The 20657-nt window shown below is 50.5% G+C and overlaps 9 protein-coding genes across 9 annotated transcripts; 4 read left to right on the top strand and 5 right to left on the bottom strand.

Annotated features, from left to right (window-relative positions):
• Window positions 1–138: 138 nt before the first annotated feature.
• On the bottom strand, window positions 139–1097 carry COCCADRAFT_77469 (uncharacterized protein; the record flags this gene model as incomplete). Its single annotated transcript, XM_007713938.1, has 4 exons — window positions 139–255; window positions 307–703; window positions 755–829; window positions 886–1097. Coding segments are annotated over 4 exons (801 nt in total), but the record flags the coding sequence as incomplete, so codon positions are not given.
• An 818-nt stretch (window positions 1098–1915) lies between these two features.
• On the bottom strand, window positions 1916–3821 carry COCCADRAFT_95673 (multicopper oxidase; the record flags this gene model as incomplete). Its single annotated transcript, XM_007713937.1, has 2 exons — window positions 1916–2128; window positions 2184–3821. The coding sequence occupies 2 exons, from the start codon at window positions 3819–3821 to the stop codon at window positions 1916–1918; spliced, it is 1851 nt and encodes a 616-aa protein (XP_007712127.1).
• A 1925-nt stretch (window positions 3822–5746) lies between these two features.
• On the bottom strand, window positions 5747–6253 carry COCCADRAFT_4905 (uncharacterized protein; the record flags this gene model as incomplete). The annotated part of the gene is made up of 1 exon (XM_007713905.1): window positions 5747–6253. One exon carries the CDS (start codon window positions 6251–6253, stop codon window positions 5747–5749), a length of 507 nt encoding a protein of 168 aa, XP_007712095.1.
• A 532-nt stretch (window positions 6254–6785) lies between these two features.
• On the top strand, window positions 6786–7858 carry COCCADRAFT_4904 (uncharacterized protein; the record flags this gene model as incomplete). The annotated part of the gene is made up of 2 exons (XM_007713904.1): window positions 6786–6907; window positions 6958–7858. The coding sequence occupies 2 exons, from the start codon at window positions 6786–6788 to the stop codon at window positions 7856–7858; spliced, it is 1023 nt and encodes a 340-aa protein (XP_007712094.1).
• A 1066-nt stretch (window positions 7859–8924) lies between these two features.
• On the top strand, window positions 8925–11152 carry COCCADRAFT_95701 (uncharacterized protein; the record flags this gene model as incomplete). Its single annotated transcript, XM_007713936.1, has 6 exons — window positions 8925–9368; window positions 9425–9629; window positions 9684–9981; window positions 10035–10266; window positions 10323–10602; window positions 10665–11152. The coding sequence occupies 6 exons, from the start codon at window positions 8925–8927 to the stop codon at window positions 11150–11152; spliced, it is 1947 nt and encodes a 648-aa protein (XP_007712126.1).
• Window positions 11153–11991: 839 nt separating this feature from the next.
• On the bottom strand, window positions 11992–13207 carry COCCADRAFT_26136 (uncharacterized protein; the record flags this gene model as incomplete). Its single annotated transcript, XM_007713910.1, has 3 exons — window positions 11992–13071; window positions 13125–13143; window positions 13200–13207. The coding sequence occupies 3 exons, from the start codon at window positions 13205–13207 to the stop codon at window positions 11992–11994; spliced, it is 1107 nt and encodes a 368-aa protein (XP_007712100.1).
• Window positions 13208–13855: 648 nt separating this feature from the next.
• On the top strand, window positions 13856–14616 carry COCCADRAFT_36627 (uncharacterized protein; the record flags this gene model as incomplete). The annotated part of the gene is made up of 2 exons (XM_007713935.1): window positions 13856–14436; window positions 14484–14616. 2 exons carry the CDS (start codon window positions 13856–13858, stop codon window positions 14614–14616), a joined length of 714 nt encoding a protein of 237 aa, XP_007712125.1.
• A 582-nt stretch (window positions 14617–15198) lies between these two features.
• Window positions 15199–18097, top strand: COCCADRAFT_26134 (uncharacterized protein; the record flags this gene model as incomplete). Its single annotated transcript, XM_007713909.1, has 2 exons — window positions 15199–15567; window positions 15620–18097. The coding sequence occupies 2 exons, from the start codon at window positions 15199–15201 to the stop codon at window positions 18095–18097; spliced, it is 2847 nt and encodes a 948-aa protein (XP_007712099.1).
• A 238-nt stretch (window positions 18098–18335) lies between these two features.
• On the bottom strand, window positions 18336–20592 carry COCCADRAFT_95683 (uncharacterized protein; the record flags this gene model as incomplete). The annotated part of the gene is made up of 4 exons (XM_007713934.1): window positions 18336–18623; window positions 18684–19550; window positions 19599–20044; window positions 20100–20592. 4 exons carry the CDS (start codon window positions 20590–20592, stop codon window positions 18336–18338), a joined length of 2094 nt encoding a protein of 697 aa, XP_007712124.1.
• Window positions 20593–20657: the final 65 nt, after the last annotated feature.

Here is a 20657-nt window from a genome sequence, read left to right as displayed (position 1 = left end):
AGTCCCAAAGCGTTGCGACATATTGTTGTGGAGAAAAATTGAGTCAAAGTGGTGGGGGGTAGCAAAATTGACGTTGAGCTGGTGGTTGACGTTGAGCTGGGTAGGGCCTAGTTCGGAAGAACTAGGCACGTGGGGCGAGTAATGCGTAAGATCTCCCACTGGTAGATTGACGGTCCAGCGCATTTCAGCCATCATGATTACGATGAGCATATACCACCCCAGTACCGCCACTACGAAGTTTAGAGCGCCACCAGCCTACGAACGATTAGAATGATGCAGAAACCAACGAGAAAGATTTAAACTTACCTTCTGCAACTTCATTGCCTTACCAAAGTTTGCTTTGCTGACCTCCCAGTATGCTGCACTCAGTACCCAGGTGGCTGTCGCTGCCAACCAAAAGATTCCTACAAAGACCAGATTCATCCTAATCGTGAAGATTCCAAAAGTCGCCATAGCAAAGCCCCAGACAATACAAAAAAGCGCAAGGCCAGCATTCAACTCTTTGCTCGCTGCACCCTCTGCTGCGTTTCCGGTAGCTGAGTAAGAAGCAGCGATGCCAGCCGAAGGGAGTTGCAGTAGTCCAAATGATAGCCAGAAAACCGAGAACAATCCAGTGACCATCATGGGAAAGAATTGAGCTTGAATCCAGAGAAAGATGCAAGATAGTGTGAGCAGAACAGGGCCAGTGAAGAAGAAGATGCCACTAGAAATTGTTAGCACGCAACTAAAGGGTAGGAACTGGCCATTTGCTTACGCGATGGACTGCAGACCACTTGCACCGCCCCAGCCCATGAGAACCATGGCGAAGGAGAAGGTGGAGATTACGAAACTAGAATTGAAGCTTAGTATACTCGACATCAAAGCGCACGCATTGTCAAGTCATACCCTAGGAAACCGAGAGGAACAGCATTCGCGTACTGGGTGACGCGTTCATTGGCATGAGGTACCTTGGGCGCCAAGTACAGCTTTTCGAACAGTTCTGGACTAATGGTGATATTGGTTTGAGCGTGCGTGAGTCTGGGTTCCTTGTCGATATGATCAGAAGCGACACTGGTGTGCGAGTGAGTCGGCTGCGCTTGAGAAGTTACAGTAGCCATTTTTTCTCAACGCAACTGAAATCGAGGAAGACTGTTTGAAGCTAGAAGGAGGCAGTGCTCATTTATGAGTACAGGACGAAATATTGGAGTCTTCCCTATTGCGTTACTCTCCGTGAGCACATGGAACTGCGGGGTATATAAGTATACTGGACTTGGTAGTTCATTCAACAGACTAGAATATAATTCGCAGTAGGCCCGTTGCGGAACCCAGGGCCGCATGTTTCAGCCCGTTGTCCCGTCAGATGTCAACATTGAGCCTCAGCGGTACCGCAGATGCACTCGATACAAGGTTTAGTGGGTCCGCAAAGTGGCCGGGGCTAAGAGATGCTGACCCAACCGGTGACAGGTGTCAGAATTTATCCAGGAACATGGTGTGAGGCAGGGTCCCGTACTCGACCGCTCGCCTTCTCGACAAAGATCTTGGTTGGTTGCCTGTGCGCCATGTACCTTGGCGGAGTTCTCTCCATCGTACCCGACGATCTCAACCAACACCTAACCCCGCAAGCCAAGTTCACATAAACAGACCAGGGTCTCGAGAAATGATAGGCTTGATTTGTGTATGCGTGCGCTGACAAGCACTAACAAAGTACCTGCTCCGAATATATACAAGGTTTGAGCCGCGACAAGGTGCGCGAACTCAAAGAGAAAGATCTGACGAGAGGAGATAAGAATGTATGGAAATCAAAGGAGGTGGTAGCGAGTGTAAGAAGCTTAGAAAGCGTAAGAGAAGAAGAAAAAGAAACTCCAAACCTCAAGGCCACACCTTAGGACACGCTCCACGCTCGCGCCACAGTCGCCAAACTTCGCATATGGGACGCCTAGTCTAGCCGGAAAGTCGAACGGCCCTCAATAAGAGGTGGCCATCGCTTCTTAAGACCAGAATCATCTTGGGGCCACACGTCCGTAGTACCAGCCTTGTACGCAGCCCAATTGTTGCAATTGTTGTTCCATTCGGAACCAGCGGCCGGCAGATTGATCTCCTGCTTACGTTCAAGAAACTGGACACTGAGACCCATGCCTACGTGGAAAGCCTGTGGATATATCAGCATGGGAATTCATAGCGAAGGAAGCAAGTGTCCGACTTACAATGTGGCAATGCATCAGCCAAGCTCCTGGGTTGTCGGTAGGGTAAGCGAGAACTAGCCAGCCGCCACCCTTGAGCTGGACAACGTCCCGACGAGGAGGGTTGGTGAAGCGCAGCTGACTAAAGTGCGTGGCGGAACTGAACTGACCATCACCTGCGCCTAGGACGTAGCTGTCATGTCCGTGGAGATGGATGGGGTGAGCAATGGGCGGGGCTCCTACGGCTTGTTGAATCACCCAGTAGGTCCATGTAGATGCAGAAGTGGATGGGACTTGAACAACATTGTATGACTGAGGGAAACTGTTGTTGTTCTCTGCAACATACTTGATTGTGGGTTTTCCTGGGTCGATGATCATCGAGGTACCGTTGATAGTCCATAGGACGGTGTTACCGTTCGCCGCGACAGGGCCGAAAGCGACGGGTAGAGTCTTGGATTGGGCAGCGAAGGTGCTGCTGGGTACATCCTTTGCAATCTTGGGGGTTGTCACTGGGTCGACGCATGCGGTAAATGGGGAAGCAGGGGTGGTGGAAGTAGGGTCAGCCACAGTTTGTCCTTGGTAGGTAAAGATGGCACGGCCTTCGCGAGCGGCACGTGATTGACAGAGTCCGTCAGCCACAGCACGGAACCAGTAGTTTCCTGCTGTTTGGTTTGCGGTGAAGACGACGTCGTAGCGCTGACCGATTCCGATCTGGAGATGAGTAGTGTTGTATGGGTTCACGGGCACAAAGTCTGTTGCGATGACTTGGAATGGGTGGCCATCGAGATTAACCAACATGTTGGTATCCACTGCAGTGTTGACAAGTCGGAGCCTATAGCGCTTTCCGGCTTGGATAGTGACCTTGTTCCATGAGCCACCTCCAGCAGCATTCTTAGCTGTTCCGTTGATCAAGATGTTGTCTCCGACTGGCGGACCCAATCCAGCCTGTCCATTCTGGAAGGCGATGGAAGCAGCTTGGTATGCTGTCTTGTAGTACCAATCGGTGATTGGCATCACACCAAGATCTTCGTCGTAGTTTGCCGTTGCTGGTCCATTGACGATGACCGTGCCGACAACGCCATCTCCGTATTGGTGCGAAAAATGTGAGTGATACCAAGTTGTTCCATACTCGGTGGCTTGGAACTCGTAGGTCTTGAAGTCGCCCGGGGCCACAGCACACTCAGTGATACCGTTTACACCGTCTTGGATGTTCTTGTTAAGCATGCGGAAGCCGTGCCAGTGGAAGGAAGTGCCGTTGGATTGCAAAAGGTTGCGTACAGTGACCCTGATGGTGTCTCCCCAATTGGCGACGATGGTTGGGCCTGGGTATCTTCCGTTGATAAGCATGCAAACCCTTGAGCCAGCACCGTCGGGATTGCAAGTCGTGTTCTCAACCCTCAAGTTGTAAGAGCGAACCACTCCGGTATTGGGCCAGGATGTGTACATGTCAGTCGAGGACGTGAAGCCCGGAGCCCAGCAGTGTCTCGTGTTTGGAGTGTTTCCAACATTGATACAGGAGGCTGGTGACTGGCGCTCTTCGAGACCATCACGCTTGGGCGTAAAAGGAGCGAAAGAAGGGAACTCATTGGGAATAGCTGCTGCGTTGGCAAGGGAATGGGAAAGCCCTAGCAGGACAGTCCCAAGGAAGTGAATAGACTTCATTGTACTACTGTACAATGGAAGGTAATGAGTGTTCCTCTGTAAAGACTGAAAGAAGGAAGAGAAGGTGGTTTTCCAATGTAGCTCTTGCAGTTCAAATTCTGCTCTGATGTAGAGAAGCAGCGTGTTTCCGACTTCTTATATTCACTGAAAATCCTTAGGATTCTTCATCCTCTGCATCACGTTGTCCTTCTCGTACGACTACACAAGCCCGGTCTTGTTCTTGGAACGCCTTCAATATTCACGGACTCAGGATATACACACCACTTTTCCATGTTAGTAGGTGAATACGAGAGGATAATCAGCTCTATCCATAGTCACCGGAAATTTGATGTTGCGATAACAGTTGAAGGCGTCGAATAGTGAGAAACCTTTTCAAGGACACATACTAGTGGAGAACTCAGCCCGAAAATGGCTGCCTACTTCGTCGCTAGGATAGTCAACATCTACACCGACTTTCCGCTCATTGTTTTCCCTTCAAGCCAAGTTTAGCACTAAGCTGCCTCTCTATTCAAAGCCACAGAAGGATTTACGGATTCCGAAACCGACAAACCGGCTCTGGGAGTCCGAATCCGGTAGTTTTGAATAGTTTGAGACTGTTGTTCAGTATAGCTAATAGAAGCGAGATGGCTGATGAGATGTCAGATGAGATGTCAGCCATGGTTGTAACATGTGCCTGTTTTCATGATGTGCTGATTTACAACCAATCACTCAAAATCATGGGAACCGAGTATGTAGGTCCTTTGCGCCTCATCGAGAGGAAGTCCGAAGGCCGGATGTTTCGACTAGTCGTATTAGGAAATGCACCTGAGAGCCCAAGAAAACATGTGCGAATGACAAGTCGAACGAACGAAGTTTATTGAAACACGAAGTATCCCTTTGAGAATTCAGTGATTTGGTTTCTGAAGTCTTCATTTAGTATGTTTGATTTTCGAAGTTAGAGTAGCCCATTTGCGTGTGTCCAACTTGGCAGCGATTGAGGCTGGATATTCTGCAAAGCACATTCAAGAAAGCTTTTGGTCAGTAATTGTTGGCTATTCATGTCTAATATGATCAAAGCCTCACTCTTATTCTGTATAGAATATCCCTGACACAAACTTCATGCACTTCCACATTACTAGAAAAAGTAACGACTGGAAAGGAGAATAAGTGCTTACCTACATATCCCCCGATTACGTGCATCACGCTAGTTCTACAATATATTCTTTATTGGTGCAGGATCCGAGAACTTGATCGAACAAGTTTCAGAAGGTTCACCGATGCCAAAGCTGTCTCCAAGTTAAATATCCTAGGTTTATGGTAAGCGTTATTTAGAAATAGATTTGTGTCACATACTAGAATCCTGGATTAAGTGCGTCGGCAATCTTCGCAGTACGCCAACTACACTATCACTCCGTGTAATTGTCTCAAAAAATGAGCTGAGATACAGGGTCCTGCTGCAATCGGCCATACCTTCATGAACCTGGCATTGGCATCGGGGTCTGTAGCGCCATGGCAGCAGAGCTGTGCTTTAAGCGAGCCAGCGAAGTCCGACAAGTAAGCGAACGGACAATCGACACCGCGTATGTCATGCCGCACAGTTCTGATTGGAAGAAATCTATTAGTACCGAACATGTGGAAATGAGAGCAACACGAGTAGGATTACCGCACTTGCTGCGCCACTGCTACGGATGGGTTAGAGGCTTAGTGGCTTGACAGGCCTGCGCTCCATTCTATGACATGCTCTGAAGCCATGGAACTAATCTTTTCGAACATGAACCGAAAATTTGTGGCATGTTCATTGATTCTTTGCGCATTGATATTTAATTGTGATCTAAAGTTACCGCGGTGCCGCGTCTGGATACAGGCAGCTTGCCTTGGGTGTTGATGTGAGGTGCAGTTTGACCAAACTCAACTCATCGTCGATCAAGAAACAGTTTCATCGATCCCTATCTGCTATCATTTGGTTCAAATTCTGGTCCTGGTACTTCAAAGCCCTCCTCTGAGAATCCCGGGGCTACGGTCGTCCCAACAAGCGTCCAAGTGCCCAAACTGGTAGCTCTTTGCCAGCGCCCTTTCTCGATGACGACTTGCGGACTCTGATTCGCGAAAATATTGTCTCCCAAGAGTTTATGCTCAGTCGCTGTCCCATTATTCCACGACAGGTCCAGTTGCAACGGTGCACCTGCGTAATAATGCCAGATCTCGACAGCGTCGACGACGCGATGCCAGTATGAAGGACCAACTTCACCCTCTAATAGGTAATAGATAGTCGTAGAGTAGGACCGATTATTGACGTTACCGGCATCTTCGAACGTCTGTCGATAATAGCCCTTTTCTGGATTTGGTTCGAGATGAAGCCTGTCGATGACGTCTTGAGCGCTTGGGCCATCTCTATGCAAAGCAGACACTCCCAGTAGCGATATCGCAAACCAAATAGTAGAAGAGTTCTTCATACTCATAAACTATGTCTTTGTTGTATAGTGGGGTTCGGGAACGGCGTGCGGAGATACACGTCGACTGCAGCACGCCATGTCACCTCAAAATCGGCGCTTGCCCAAAGCGATCACGTCATTCGCCCACATACTGTCGACGGCAATCTTGCGTTCAAAGAAACATCAAGCTCCAACTGCATTCAATGATGAACATTAGCAAAAGATATGCTTTCATCGGGTTTGCAGTATTTCTGAATGTATTGTGTGGTCATCTGACATTAACACCAATGCTTCCTTATCGCCCATATCTCATTGCAGAGGCGGTTGATGCCCTCGGGATCGTCACTACAGTCAATAGTTGCATGCCCTGAACTTTTATAGTGGGGCTGTGTCACGGACCGAATTCTCGATGTTACGCACGGCTTATCATGGCCTTTGAATAGGCTGTTTGCTTAAATCCCGTCTTCGCGAAGAGAAATATTGTACATCCTCGCACTCTCTCTCCATCCTCGATCTGGGCTGGAACTATCACCCAGTCCACTTTCTAGCCACCATGTTTGCTTCTTTAAAATGGATATTAGCGATAGCTGCCTTATCGTTGCTGTCATTTGTCGAGTCAGCAATTCAACCGACAAAGGAATTTATTGTAGACACTGATCTATTCGACGCCATTGAGTACGGCCACGTGCCAAATACGGCTAATACCCTGACTTACACTACATTAGCGATACTGCAGCGCTCCTTCTCGCTTCCACTCTACCAAACACTAAACTTCTCGCTGTAAACGTCAACGTTAACTCTACATACTCGGCGCTCGCTGCATCTGCCATTGTTAACTACTACGGGTATTCATCAATTCCTATTGGACTACGAAGGCCTTATACCAATGTGACTTCTTCTGAACCCTTTGGGAAAGAGTATGCGAGCAGAGTGGCTGCCAAATGGTCCGGAGGCTCCGTTCCCTGGTTTGAGGTAAACAAAACCTGGGACCCCGTGGAATTGTATCGCAAAACACTTGGCGAGGCAAAGAACGACAGCATAACTATCGTCTCCCTTGGATTCATGGGATCTCTATCAGGTCTCTTGAACTCCACAGCAGACAAATATTCCCCCTTGGATGGATACGGTCTGGTGAAAGCGAAGGTAAAGGAGTTAGTCGTCATGGGTGGTGGATACCTAGCAGAGCGGTCTTTCGATCAAGAGTACAATTTTGCTGTTCAAGAAGCACCCCATGTCGTTAACACATGGCCGAGCGTTGTACCTATGACCTTCCTCGGAGCAGAAGTCGGCGTAGAAGTTCTAACAGGGGCACGACTCACTACATGCGGCCCCTCTGGTGACCCAGTAAGAACTAGTTTTGAGTGGTGGGGTGGGGCCAATGTTTCACAGTATTCTTGGGATCATCTGGCAATGGCATATGCTGGTCGTGGTCTGGGCAACTGGTTCGAATACGGAAACGAAAATGGGTACAACTATCTATACCCTAACGGCACCAACGTCTGGATTGAAGACGAACGTATAACCAGCCAGCACTATCTCAAGCTAAAAGTCTCAAATGAGACCGTGGCGAGGGGGCTGGAGGATCTGTTACTGCGGGGCGCATGGGGAAATGCCCAAGTGGACTGAAGCCTCGCACTAACAACAAAAGTGTTTTCTTAGTCTCAACAAGTTTCTAGGCTTTTCGGACCCTTTGATGGCTAGATTCATGCTCTCCACTATTCGGCGGCTAAAATTCGAAGGACTGAGTGCGAACACATACATACATGCATAGACGACGACTGGCAGGAAACCTCCCAAGTTTGGGGGCAGTTGATCGTTTCTCACCCATAACAATAGCATGGACTTTTTCTAAATATCAAACTTTTCCGCTATGCAGCTGACAAAAACTATCCAAGATTTTGCGCATTTCTTTTCTCCGTCTGTGCGATGGTCAGATGATTCACTAACATTCTTCTAACAGTTCCGGACTACATCTAGGGCTCACTACGCGTGGGGCCCACGCTTCTCAAGACCGAATCTCACAGCAGCTTCAAGTGCGTTGAGTTAGAGAGCGGATCTTGCTGCCGAGTGGATAAGGCGGATTGCCTTTTCTAGTAATGATACTCTTCGCCAAGTACTGTGTACGCCTCCCGCCTAACGCCAAGTCCACCGCGTTGTGTGTCGTCAGCGGCTATCACAACCAGTGTTCTTCAAGTCGCTTGCCGCTATATCTGCTATTGGTTGGAACCAACCAAATAACATCGGTCAGCCTACCGGCAGACTTCACGTGCCTTCTTGGGAGGAATGGTGCGCTCCGCTGCCAAGTACAGAACTCGCTTCCGCCGAGAAGCTCCCAAGCACGATGTATCCACTATGACATAGTCCCAGAAACAACCGCTCTATGAAAATACAACTTCATGTCTTGGTACGGCCATCCCGTTGCCTGGTTGCCATGTATGGTTACATGTGCCAACATGTTGGATGGTGTGGAGAGACTATGGGGACAGATCTCTGGGGCAGACACTGACCCGCTCTTTCATGGAGAGAAAAGCGGGTATCCTCTGTGGCCCCCAGAATGACTATATAACTCGGGCGGTCGCGGTTCGCTCGTGCCTGCTGCGTGTCTTCTTGTCTTATCCACTTTGTGATCGGCGAGTTTCCCTTGAACTGGGAAATATTCACCTAGAGGCGACCTTCATATCTAGTCATCACCATGTCTCGCCGTAAACCAGATATCGAGGCTACTGAGCCCACCGTCTCATCTTCAGGCAGCAGCAAGTCCGATTTCAACACAGCACAACATAATGAACATACCGGCTCGCAACACCGACAAGCATCTGTCGCTGCCAAACTTCGCAACCCTTTAGCGGGTCTCAGTGAGGAACAGGTTCTGGCTGATGTCGAAGCCTGGTGTACAGAGAAAGGACTCCAAGACGACCTTGATTCCTTCCGCAAGGGTGCACTGATCGCTCGAGTGGGCCAGCGCGAGGATGGGTTTGAATACGTGAACTCCCTTTCAGAAGAAGAAAAGGACATCCTCAGACGCGAGACTTCTCATCGATGGTCGCAGCCATTAATGTTGTACTTCCTGGTCATTCTCTGTGCTGGTTCTGCTATCGTGCAAGGAATGGATCAAACAGCCGTGAACGGCGCTCAGGTCCGTCAATTCACTCACATTCTTGTTGCTACCTTCCTCGGCTGATCATACTGCAGGGATTCTATTTCCGGGAGTTCAACATCTCCGCAGATCAAGTATGGCTCCGTGGCTTACTCAACGGCGCTCCATACCTCTGCTCTGCGGCTATCGGCTGCTGGTCCAATGCGCCACTGAACAAGTACTTTGGTCGCCGGGGTACCATTTTCATCTCATGCATCATATCTTTCATTACAGGTATCTGGATGGCGGTTTGCGAGAGCTGTAAGTCATCTATGTACAACCGTGTTCGATTCATGCACTAACAATCACAAAAAGGGCCAAACCTTCTCGCCGCTCGATTCATGCTGGGCTTCGCTGTCGGCGCAAAGTCTTCAACCACTCCCGTCTACGCCGCAGAGTCTGCACCGAAGACTATCCGTGGAGCTTTGACGATGATGTGGCAGATGTGGACTGCTTTTGGAATCATGCTCGGTTTTGTCGTCTCCGTTGCGTTCCACAATGTAACTATCATTGGGGGACCGAATTCGCCATGGAGGTGGATGTTGGCCAGCACCAGCATACCTCCGATGATCGTCTGCGTCCAAGTCTATTTCTGTCCAGAATCGCCGCGCTGGTACGTATCGTCTCTTTGAATATGGGATTACAACAAGTATTAACAGCGTCAAGGTACATGGAAAAAGGAAAATTCGACAGAGCCTTCCAGTCTCTCTGCCGCCTCCGCTGGAACAAGATACAAGCAGCACGCGACATGTACTACGCGTACAAGCTCCTCGAGATTGAAAATGCACAACGTGAGGGCAGGAACCCAGTTCGAGAATTCTTCCTGGTTCGTCGTAACCGACGTGCTGCTCAGAGCGCTTTCTTCGTCATGTTCATGCAACAATTCTGCGGAGTAAACGTACGTCACTCCCCCAACTTTTCACCAGAAGGAATTGCTAAAATGGTTTTCCTCAGGTCATCGCTTACTACAGTACTTCCATCTTCCAATCTGCCGGCTTCAGTGAATCAGAAGCACTGCTGACGTCCATGGGCACGGGTATAACAAACTGGCTCTTCGCCATCCCCGCCATCTACACCATCGACACATTTGGTCGCCGCAATCTCCTACTAACCACATTCCCACTAATGGGAATTTGTCTGCTCTGGTGCGGCTTATCGTTTTACCTTCCTAATAACCCAGATGGCACACCAACACAAGGCCGTCTCGCATCCATCGCAGCTGCCATTTATACCTGTAAGTTCAGTCCCTCTACATTGCACTCTCTACCAAGCAGCACCACTAATCCTTCCCCACAGTCATGGCCGTCTACTCCCCCGGTGAAGGTCCCGTCCCCTTCACCTACTCCGCCGAAGCCTTCCCTCTGCACCTCCGCGACGTCGGCATGTCCTTCGCCACCGCCACCTGCTGGGGCTTCAACTTCATCCTCTCGCTCACCTGGCCCGCTCTCGAAGCCGCCTTCACCCCCACCGGCGCCTTTTGCTGGTACGCCGGCTGGAACTTTTTCGGCTTCTTCTACGCATACTTCCTGCTCCCTGAAACGAAAGCGCTAACCCTTGAAGAACTGGATACGGTGTTTGATGTGGGGAATCGACAGTTTTCAGCGTATTATAGGAGGAAGTTGCCCTGGTATCTTAAGAAACATGTGCTGAGGAGGAATGTGGAGCCAATGGAGCCGCTGTTTGATTTACACGCGGAGGGTTCGAGGCAGGATTTTGCGGATGAGAGGGTTGGTGGGGTGGGGGATGCGGAGGTTAGGGAGAAGGGTACGGAGAATAAGATTTGAAGATCGGTTTTGGTGTGTTGAATGTAGGTGAAGGTGGTTGGGGCTGGCCGGTAATGGCAGTGAGAAGGGGAGTTTTGTTCTACGCTGCAGATACTCGGAAGTAGTTTTTTAATGCAATATACCCATTCTTGTATCTATGAAATCCGCCATGACTTTTGGAACCCTTTCATCGCTAAAAAAAATGAATGTCAATGAATGGACGCAAGTGATCTTATTCATACGCTCCTTTCCCATAATATTCGAGCGAAAATTCACAAAGATTCAACAATTCAGATCTTTTTCCTTCTTTTGGTACTGCAAATCGAAAATCAAGATTTTTCGGGGGGGGACGGGGTTTCAGTTATTAATTAATTTGAAATTTGCTAGTTATATGGTTTCGATTTCTAGAAGTTAACTAAAGGATTACTATAAAACGAGTTTCATGAAATTATCTACCAAAGCCACCATGCCTACTTTCAGGATATCTTCTTCACTTTCCGTAGTACAGCCAGAAACAGTTAAATCTTAGACAAGCCTAGATGAAATTACACTCTAATCAATTTATTTTTCATCAATGTTCATCATCTAACTATAAAATCTATGTTCTAAACTTGAAACGAGTAGTTTTTCTTCTCTGTAATTCGCATATCTGGTTCTTACTTTCACCATGCTTGACAAAGAAAGAATAGGGCTGACGAGATATCAAAAATGAAGTGAATTTTCCAAAGACAGGGACAATAATGATGAGATTGATCTATTCGTTTGAACCAGATACCATAGACTGGGATACAGCCTCTCCTCGCCTAATCGATATCATTGAACGATTTCTTCTTCTTGGTCTCTAACCAAGTACTCTAACATTACTTTGTCCTAGACTTTTCACGGCCTTCGCGTGGGCGATTGCGATGTTTGTGCCGATCCCGATCCCAATCCCGGTCTCGGTCTTCACTTCTGCTACGACTCCGTCGCCTCTCACTGCGATGTGAAGATTTATGATGGTGTCGGTCCCGGCTACGGCTCCGACTTCTCTGGTGGTGCTTGTGTCGTGAAGAAGCAGAGTCGCGATCACGGGTTTTGTCATCATGGTCGTCTTTTCTTTTCCGCTTGTGATGTCTGCTCCTACTCTCTTCCTGCTCTTGTGTCATTCGCAGCTCGCGCAACTCTCTATCGCGGTCCTCGGCCCATAGCTTTTTGTCGCGTTTGGCCTTCTTTAGCTGGGCTTGGGCTTGTTGCATGAAAGCAAAAGGGTCGTTGGATGATATACGTGCTTGCTCCCTCTCCTTGCGCCGCGGATCTTCGTTGCCCCAGACATCCTTGTTCACGAAACCTTCGTATGCTGCTACATCGCGTGTGCTGTCTGGGTCATTCCCATCATCCCGCGACAGTTTCTGCTGAGCCGCGTACCAGGGCTGCTCTATTCCTCCTCTTCCAGCAGCATTCGAGAAGCGCATGGTGTATTGGTCTTCCAATGCCCTTTCCTTTTTGCGCTTCTCCTTTTCTACTTCGGCGTTCTTTTCGCGCTTGAGAGCCTCCTTCATATCGACGGGGAACAAGTCGATGTGGCCGGCATGGTCGTGCAGAGGAGCATCGATCGCCGTGCTTCGTAGTTTCAAGACCTTAGCATCGAGCTTGTCATCGTCGTGCGGAGCTGTGATGGACTTGGCCAAGCGGATATCCATGTCGGTGTCATCCTCACCAGCAAGCTTCCTCCTCTTTGGGCCATATCCGCGCTCGTCTCTGTTGTTCGAAGCCCGCGCATCTGAGTGCTTGGGTGAGGCTTCCTCGGGAAGTGGTGGAGGCGTTTCACCGCGTAGAATGGCAGCGCGTCGCTGGGCATCGAGCTCTTGCATGCGCTGCTCATGGGCAGCTTCACGGGCGCCAGCTGCAGCCTCGTCGGCCTTGACGCGCGCTACATTGTCGGCGTTGTAGACGTTCCATGACTAGGGGATAGGTTAGGGCTGGGTTGCTACGAATCAAGAGTTGCATCGCATACCTTCTTGCCCAGTAGGTGACTGTATGCTTGTTAGGACGTCCAGCGTAATCGGGCGCAAAGGGGACAAGGACGTACAGAGGCATGATGCCACGTCCGGATGGATGGTGTGGAGTGGATATGGTTCAGGCTGGTGTTTCCATGACGCCATGCACAGAGCATGCAGTGTTCTGTATGATCATCTGTCCCTAGTCTGTATATTTACCATCGGGAGCGACGTTGCATTAGCGTGGGCGGGGCTGGACGGAGGCTTGCAATGGATCGTCGCAAGCTCTCCTGATCCCAGTGCTAGTCCCGACTTCCCCCCGCAACCCTCTCGGCACAGCAACCGTGAATGTACAGACTGGCACACTGTGCAAACCCAATCGGGGCCCATTGCCCTTATCATGGTTCGATTTATTGCCAGGTCACCGTGCCGTCTCATCTCGCATTCGCTGCCTCTTTCCTTTTCCTAGCGCGCATATTCGTACAGTCAAGTCGCCCACGGTCGACAGACTTTGTCTAGACCACGCCAAAACCCTCTCCTCGGAACTTGACCCTGGCTTGCAAACAATCATGTACGACCTGTTCGCCAGAGGCTGTTGAGTGCTTTGTCTACCATGTCTGTCCATGCTTACTTGCATCAACACTCCGAATTCTGCCGCTTCTTCCAAACCCACTTTTCAACACCCACTCTCTCGTCCACAGCACGTTTGCCTTTCAAGTTGCGACACGGCTGCGTATAGTGTCCCGACATGCCCACCTGGCTTGTACATGGGTTCCGGTGGCCGCGTGCACAGATTCGCATACACATCATTCTCCAGAACCTCGACGATGCCGCCCCGGAGTGGCTCATGGCCCCTGCGACAGTTGCTTGTATGACGAAGAACTTCAAGGATCAATGGCCAGAAACAATGGCCAAGCTGCCGAACCTGCAATTCATTGAGCAGTACGACCCTGACGACTTTACTGTCAAAGACCAGCCCCACGCATACGTCTGTGACATTGTGCACGAAATTAAGCTTGGGGTAGATATAGAAGAAGTCCAGGGTGCTGAAATAACCGACGACCAGCGCGCCGCCATCACTGAGCTGCGGGACAAGGTTGCGCCAGGGGAAAAGCTGGCCTGGTTCGTAGTAGTCAATGGCGATGTCGAAAGGTGGGCTCCACCGCTCGAGGATGATGACGCCACACCAGAGGCTAGCCAGCTCAGCCCGCACAGCCAGGCGAGTAGTGTATTGCAGTCGGATATATCCCCTGCCCCAGAGCCCGAACGGCCATCCACAAGTCGGAGTCTGAAGAAGTGGTTCGGAGGAAAGCTGAGAAAAACGAAAAGGCAAGATCAATGCACTTCCTATCTACTTGCGTACTGATGCGTTGTAGTGGGCGGTCCCTGAGGGGCGATGCAGTAGCTGCGGCTGAGGAGCCAGCTCCACCACTACCACCCATCTCTCCACGCCATGCCCTCCACGCTGCCAACGGGAAAGCGCCGGAACCTCAAACTGCTGCTCCTTGAGCGAGGACGGACATGATTGGCAAAACTACGCTTCAGAAATATGTGTGAAGTACTACTGAGCGCAAGTTTAGTTGGACCATCATGGGAATGCACATTACGATATTGTGGAGATCGTGTAAAGGAACTTGGTATATGATGAAGCATGAGCATTACGATCATGCACTACTTTTGGAACCAAAGATGTCCTCTTCTAGCTCATACGATCTGATTCGGAAGGTAGATATTGTAATATATCTTAGTTTCTGATTTTAATTGATCGCATGTGAAGAACCAGCCTGTCGCAAACATACCTTTCGGGCTAGCGTGGCTGGAGCGGTGCACTCACGTGATGCGCGTCGACCTAGTCTCAAATTATTATCGACGTCGCGTCACCTCAACGCCGCTTCCAACACCAAACTTAGCAATTACACACAACTCTGCGTCAGACAGCTGCACTGGTACCGGAAAGCTCGGCGACCATCTTTCCACGTCTTCCAGGTGTTTCACGGCCAGACTGCAGTGGTCTTTGGCGCATTCTGCGCATATATCCAGCCCGGAGCCCAATAACTATTTCTTTCGGAGAGCTGCACAAATACCGCCACCATGAGTCGACGCGACTTCTTGTCGATGCCCGCGCCCGAGAACTATGTGGCTGGATTGGGTAGAGGAGCGACGGGTTTCACAACCCGAAGCGATCTCGGTCCAGCCCGTGAGGGTCCGTCTGAGGAGCAGATGAAGGAGATGCTAGCAAAGCGCGCCGCATCGCTAGGCCAAGCCGCCCCATCTGCGTACGGTGTTACTGAGAAGAAGGACGAAGAGAGGGACGAAGATGAAGACCGGTTCCAGGACCCTGATAACGAAGTCGGCCTCTTCTCGAGTGGTATGAACTACGACAAGGAGGATGACGAGGCAGATCGCATATACCAAGAAGTTGATGAGAAGATGGACAAGCGTCGCAGAGCCAGAAGGTTGGTACATCCTGTTTCTTTTCCACTGCCCTTCCCCTCTATCTTTATTGTCGAAGTATTCATCGTGTTTTTTTCCACGAACAGATACCGATTGTGTCCGCCGTAGGGAAGCCCGCGAACAGAAAGAACGCGAAGAATACGAAAGAAACAACCCCAAGATCCAACTCCAATTCGCCGATTTAAAACGTGCCCTCGGTGGCGTTTCCGAAGAAGAATGGGCAGCCTTGCCCGAGGTTGGAGATATGACGGGTAAAGCCAAGCGTGCGCGTGAAGCCCGCATGGCTAACGCCAGATCCTATGCAGTCCCAGATAGCGTTCTGGCTGCCGCATCCAAGAGTGGCGAACTCGATACATCGATATCCACGGGAGACGCCGACGGCATGACCACCAATCTCGCAAGTATTGGTGCAGCTCAACTTTCCGCCCTCACAGTACGACTCGACTCAGCAGCCAGTGCACCCGGTGCCCAGACATCGACAACTTCTGGTACGGCAACATCAGTAGACCCCAAGGGATATATGACTGCCCTAAGCAAGAAAGAAGCCATGGGTGAAGAGGTACCGGTCGAGGACATTAATCGGGCGCGTGTGCTTTTAGAGTCTGCCGTCAAGACCAACGTACACAACGGACCTGGATATGTTGCGCTAGCACGATTGGAAGAGGTAGCTGGAAAGATCCACACTGCTAAGAAGGTCATTGCCCGAGGTTGTGAGCTTTGCCCTCGATCTGTCGTAGTCTGGGAGGAAGCGATTCGGTTGAACCGTGACAACCTGCACAACGCAAAGGTCATTGCGGCAAATGGTATCAAGCAAAACACAAAGGCCGTGAAGCTGTGGCAAGCAGCCATCGACCTAGAGCAGACACCTGCGGCGCGAAAGAAGGTTACTCGGCAGGCTTTGGATCACAACCCTCAGAGTGTAGAACTGTGGAAAACACTGATCAACGATACGGAGGAGCTTGACGCTGTACGCCTTTTGTTCGCCAAAGCAACCGAGACTGTTCCGCTGTCTGAAGAGTTGTGGATCTCGTATGCGCGTGTATCAGAACCAGAGGCTGCACAGCAGATTCTCAACAAAGCCCGCAAAGCCATTCCCACCAGTTGGGCCATTTGGATACACGCCTGTAGACTTCAGGAGGAGCTAGGAAAGGTGGAAATGCTGGACACGATCATGACTCGAGCTGTGAAGTCTCTCATCAAAGAGAATGCTATGATTAAGCGAGAGGAGTGGATCACGCAGGCAGAAATCTGCGAAGAGCAAGGCGACAAGGGCACAGCAACTGCTATTATCAAGGCAACTGTTGGATGGGGCCTTGACGAAGACGATGAACGCCGAGACATCTGGCTGGAGGATGCGAGAAGCGTCTTGAACCGAAATAAGCCAGAGACGGCCAGGGCTATTCTAGGATTCGCTGTTGCCGTATTCCCCTACAGCACAACCATTTGGCATGCATTTGCCGACCTGGAGAAGCACCACGGTACCATGGACTCACTCCTTAGCGTACTTGAACGGGCAGTCAATGCTTGCCCCACATCAGAATCGCTTTGGTTGCTTTATGCTCGAGAAATGTGGCAATCAGGCGACCCTGAAGGAGCTCGCAAGGTGCTGGGCCGAAGTTTTGAGGCGCTCCCCGGTAATGAAATGCTTTACACACGTGCGGTCGACTTTGAGGTGGATGCCGGCAACTATGAACAGGCGCGTAGCTTCCTGCAAGTAGCGCGTGAATCTGCAGCTACAGACCGCATCTACATGAAGTCCGCGGTTCTTGAACGACAACTAGGAAACTTTGAGATGGCCATCGACATTTGCAACCAGGGATTACAAAACTGGCCAGGCAGCTGGAAACTCCACGCAATCAAGGGCCAAGTTTATGAGCAGCTCTCGAAACTCCCCGAAGCTCACGAAGCCTTCAACATCGGCACCCGAGCCGCCCCCAAAGCCCCCGTCCTCTTCATCCTCCTCTCCCGCCTCCAAGCCAAACAAGGCGCCATCGTCAAAGCCCGCTCAACCCTCGACCGCGGTCGCCAGCAAAACCCCAAATCCGAGCACATCCTCCTCGAGCAAGTGCGCCTCGAGCGCCGCCAAAACAACATCAGCGCAGCCCAGCAACTCATGGCCTCCGCCCTGCAACAATGCCCCAAATCCGGTCTCCTCTGGGCAGAAAAAATCATGCACCTCGAATCCCGCACGCAGCGCAAGCCCCGCGCCCTCGAAGCCATCAAGAAAGTCGAAAAAGACGCCTTACTCTTCTGCGTCGTCGGCCGCATCTTCTGGGCTGAGCGCCGCCTCGATAAAGCAGCGACCTGGTTCGTTAAAGCCGTCACTCATGATAGCGATTTCGGCGATGCGTGGGTGTGGTATTACAAGTTTTTGCTACAACATGGTACCGAGGAGAAATTGCAGGATACGCTGGCCAAAGCGGCGTTGGCGGAGCCGAGGCATGGTGAGATTTGGCAGAGTGTTGCAAAGGATCCGAAGAATGCGAGGAAGAGTGTTGAAGAGATTTTGAAGTTGGCGGCGGAGGTGGCGGAGTAGAAGGGAGGTCGAGGTTGGCTGTGTAGATGTGATAGCTTTTGCACTTGTACGGGTTATGGAATTCTGGCACTCTTAGGAAAGGGATGGAGTAAGATCTTTGTATCAATGGGGAAGTGCAAGGACTTGGGGATCTCAGTTATAAATGTAATACTGAGGAAATTAAGTGAACCCATATTCAAAACTGTTCATTTGTACAAAAGTTCATGTTCCTTTTTTTTTAGCATTCCCACTCTACTCATTACTTCTTCACCTCACCCTCTACCTCTACGCTCTCTCCCTCTCCCTCCTCAACAAACATAGTCTCCTGCGCACTCCACAATTCACTATACAACCCACTCCGATCAATAAGCTGCTGATGCGTCCCACTCTCAGCGACCCCACCCTCGCTTAACACGATAATAACATCAGAGTCGTAGATTGTGCGAAGACGATGCGCCACAAACACCGATGTCCGCTTCTTTTCTCTCACGAGAGAGTTGATGTGGGAGAGGAGTGCTTGCTCGGTGTGGGTATCTAGCGCTGACGTCTATTGTTTTATTTTGTTAGTTCATAGAAGGCGGGTGGGGGGAAGTAGAGGGCAACATACAGCTTCATCGAAAAACAAAAGCGGCGGATCTTTCAAGACCAATCGCGCAATGGCGAGTCTCTGTTTCTCACCTCCGCTAATCATCATGCCGCGCTCGCCGACCATGGTGTTGTAGCCATCGGGGAACCGAGCGATAGTCTCGTCGATACGGGCGCGTCGCGCTGCTTCGATGACTTGGTCTTGAGTGGCGTCTAGATTGCCGTAGTGGATGTTGTGCTGGATGGTGTTGTTGAAAAGAGGCGTGTCTTGAGGTACTACTCCGATTGCGCGGCGAAGACTCTCTAGGTTGACGTCGCGGATATCCTGGCCGTCTATCAGAATACGACCTTCCTGTGGATCATAGTAGCGGAAGAGCAGGCGGAGGATTGTGGATTTTCCGCAGCCGCTGGGACCGACGATGGCGACTTTTTTGCCGGCGGGGATGGTCAGAGTGAGGTTCTTAATGATGGGACGGTCGGGACGGTAGCCAAAGGAGACATTTTCGAATTTGATTTCGCCCGTCTTGAGGACGAGTGGGGGAGCGTTGGGCTTGTCTTTGACAGTGACGTTGACCTTTTGCAGGTTGAAGAGAGTTTCCATGTCGAGCAGGCTCTGGCGGAGTTCACGGTACATGGAACCGAGGAAGTTGAGGGGGACGGAGAGTTGGAAGACGAGTTGGTTGACCATGACAAGGTCGCCAACGGTGAGTTGTCCGGTTGCGACGCCGTTGGCAGCGAGATACATCATGGCAGTCAGAGCAGAGGAGAAGATAATGTTTTGACCCGAGTTGAGGAAGGCCAGGGAAGTGGCGACCTTGATAGAGGCCTTTTCATAGTCCTGAAGGGCCTTGTCATAACGCTTGACTTCATGCTTTTCATTGTTGAAGTACTATACACATTAATAGAGAATACTACAAAACTTGTTCAGGAGAAATACCTTGACAGCTTCATAGTTGATCATGGAGTCGACTGCAACAGTAGCTGCCTTGTTATCAGCAGCATTGGCCTGTTTCCTAAACTTTGTTCTCCACGAAGTGGTCATGATGGTAAAGACAGAGTAAGCAGTCATTGTAGTGCCGGTGATGAGGGCAAATTGCCAGCCGTATTGGTATGTTAGAATGCCGCATACAAGCGAGATTTCGAGTGCAGTGGGGAATATGTGAAAGACCATAGCAGTCAGTAAGAAACTGATGCCCTTTGTACCACGATCAATGGCCCTTGTGAGGCCTCCTGTTTGCCTTGATAAATGGAAACTCAGATCCAGCCTTAGTAGATGTTCATAGACACTGCAGGCCACTTTGCGAATGGCCTTTTGAGCAACACTGGCAAAGACGGCGTTTCGCAGTTCTTGGGATACAGTTGCACCGATACGGGTCAAGCCGTCTGGTCGTAGTCTCAGCCAAAATGGGACGAGTATGCATTGCTGGGTCTAGCTTACAAGCGATAATCATCGAGCCTGCTACGGTAGTCGCGGTACCGCCTACAGCAGCAAAATCTATGTTCATGGCGTCTACAATGCTCTTGAAATAGAAGGGGACCTGCACGTTGAGCAGCTTTGCGCCAACCAGCAACCCTACACTCAGCCCAACCCTGAATCTAGTGCCCATGTTGTCCTTTGGCCACAGATACTGCGACATTTCCTTGATAATGGCCCAGTCAGCTTTGCGCTGTTCCTTGTTGGTCAAGACCTGTTCTTGAAGCAACGGATCTGCCTTTGCGACTTTTGCTTTCGCAGCCGTAGCATTGGCTGCGGGCTTGGTAGCCTCGAGTGCAGGCTGAGAGCCCGGCTTTGGCCGCTCGCCATGAGCATCTTTTCTATGAAGAGGAGACGAGGTGAAGACGCGGATGCCGTGGTGTACAGGATGAAGGCGCAGCGTGGATGCGTGAAGACCCGGCCGACAGGCGGCGCGGGCAAGAGGTGGAATTAACATGACAGCAGTGACATGTTAGACACGCCTGGAGCAAAGAAAAGGAACAAGAAATCTGCGCGTGTGTT

The sequence above is a fragment of the Bipolaris zeicola genome (assembly GCF_000523435.1).
Source record: "Bipolaris zeicola 26-R-13 unplaced genomic scaffold scaffold_70, whole genome shotgun sequence".
NCBI lineage: Eukaryota > Fungi > Ascomycota > Dothideomycetes > Pleosporales > Pleosporaceae > Bipolaris > Bipolaris zeicola.
This window is presented reverse-complemented; position numbering and strand designations above follow the sequence as displayed.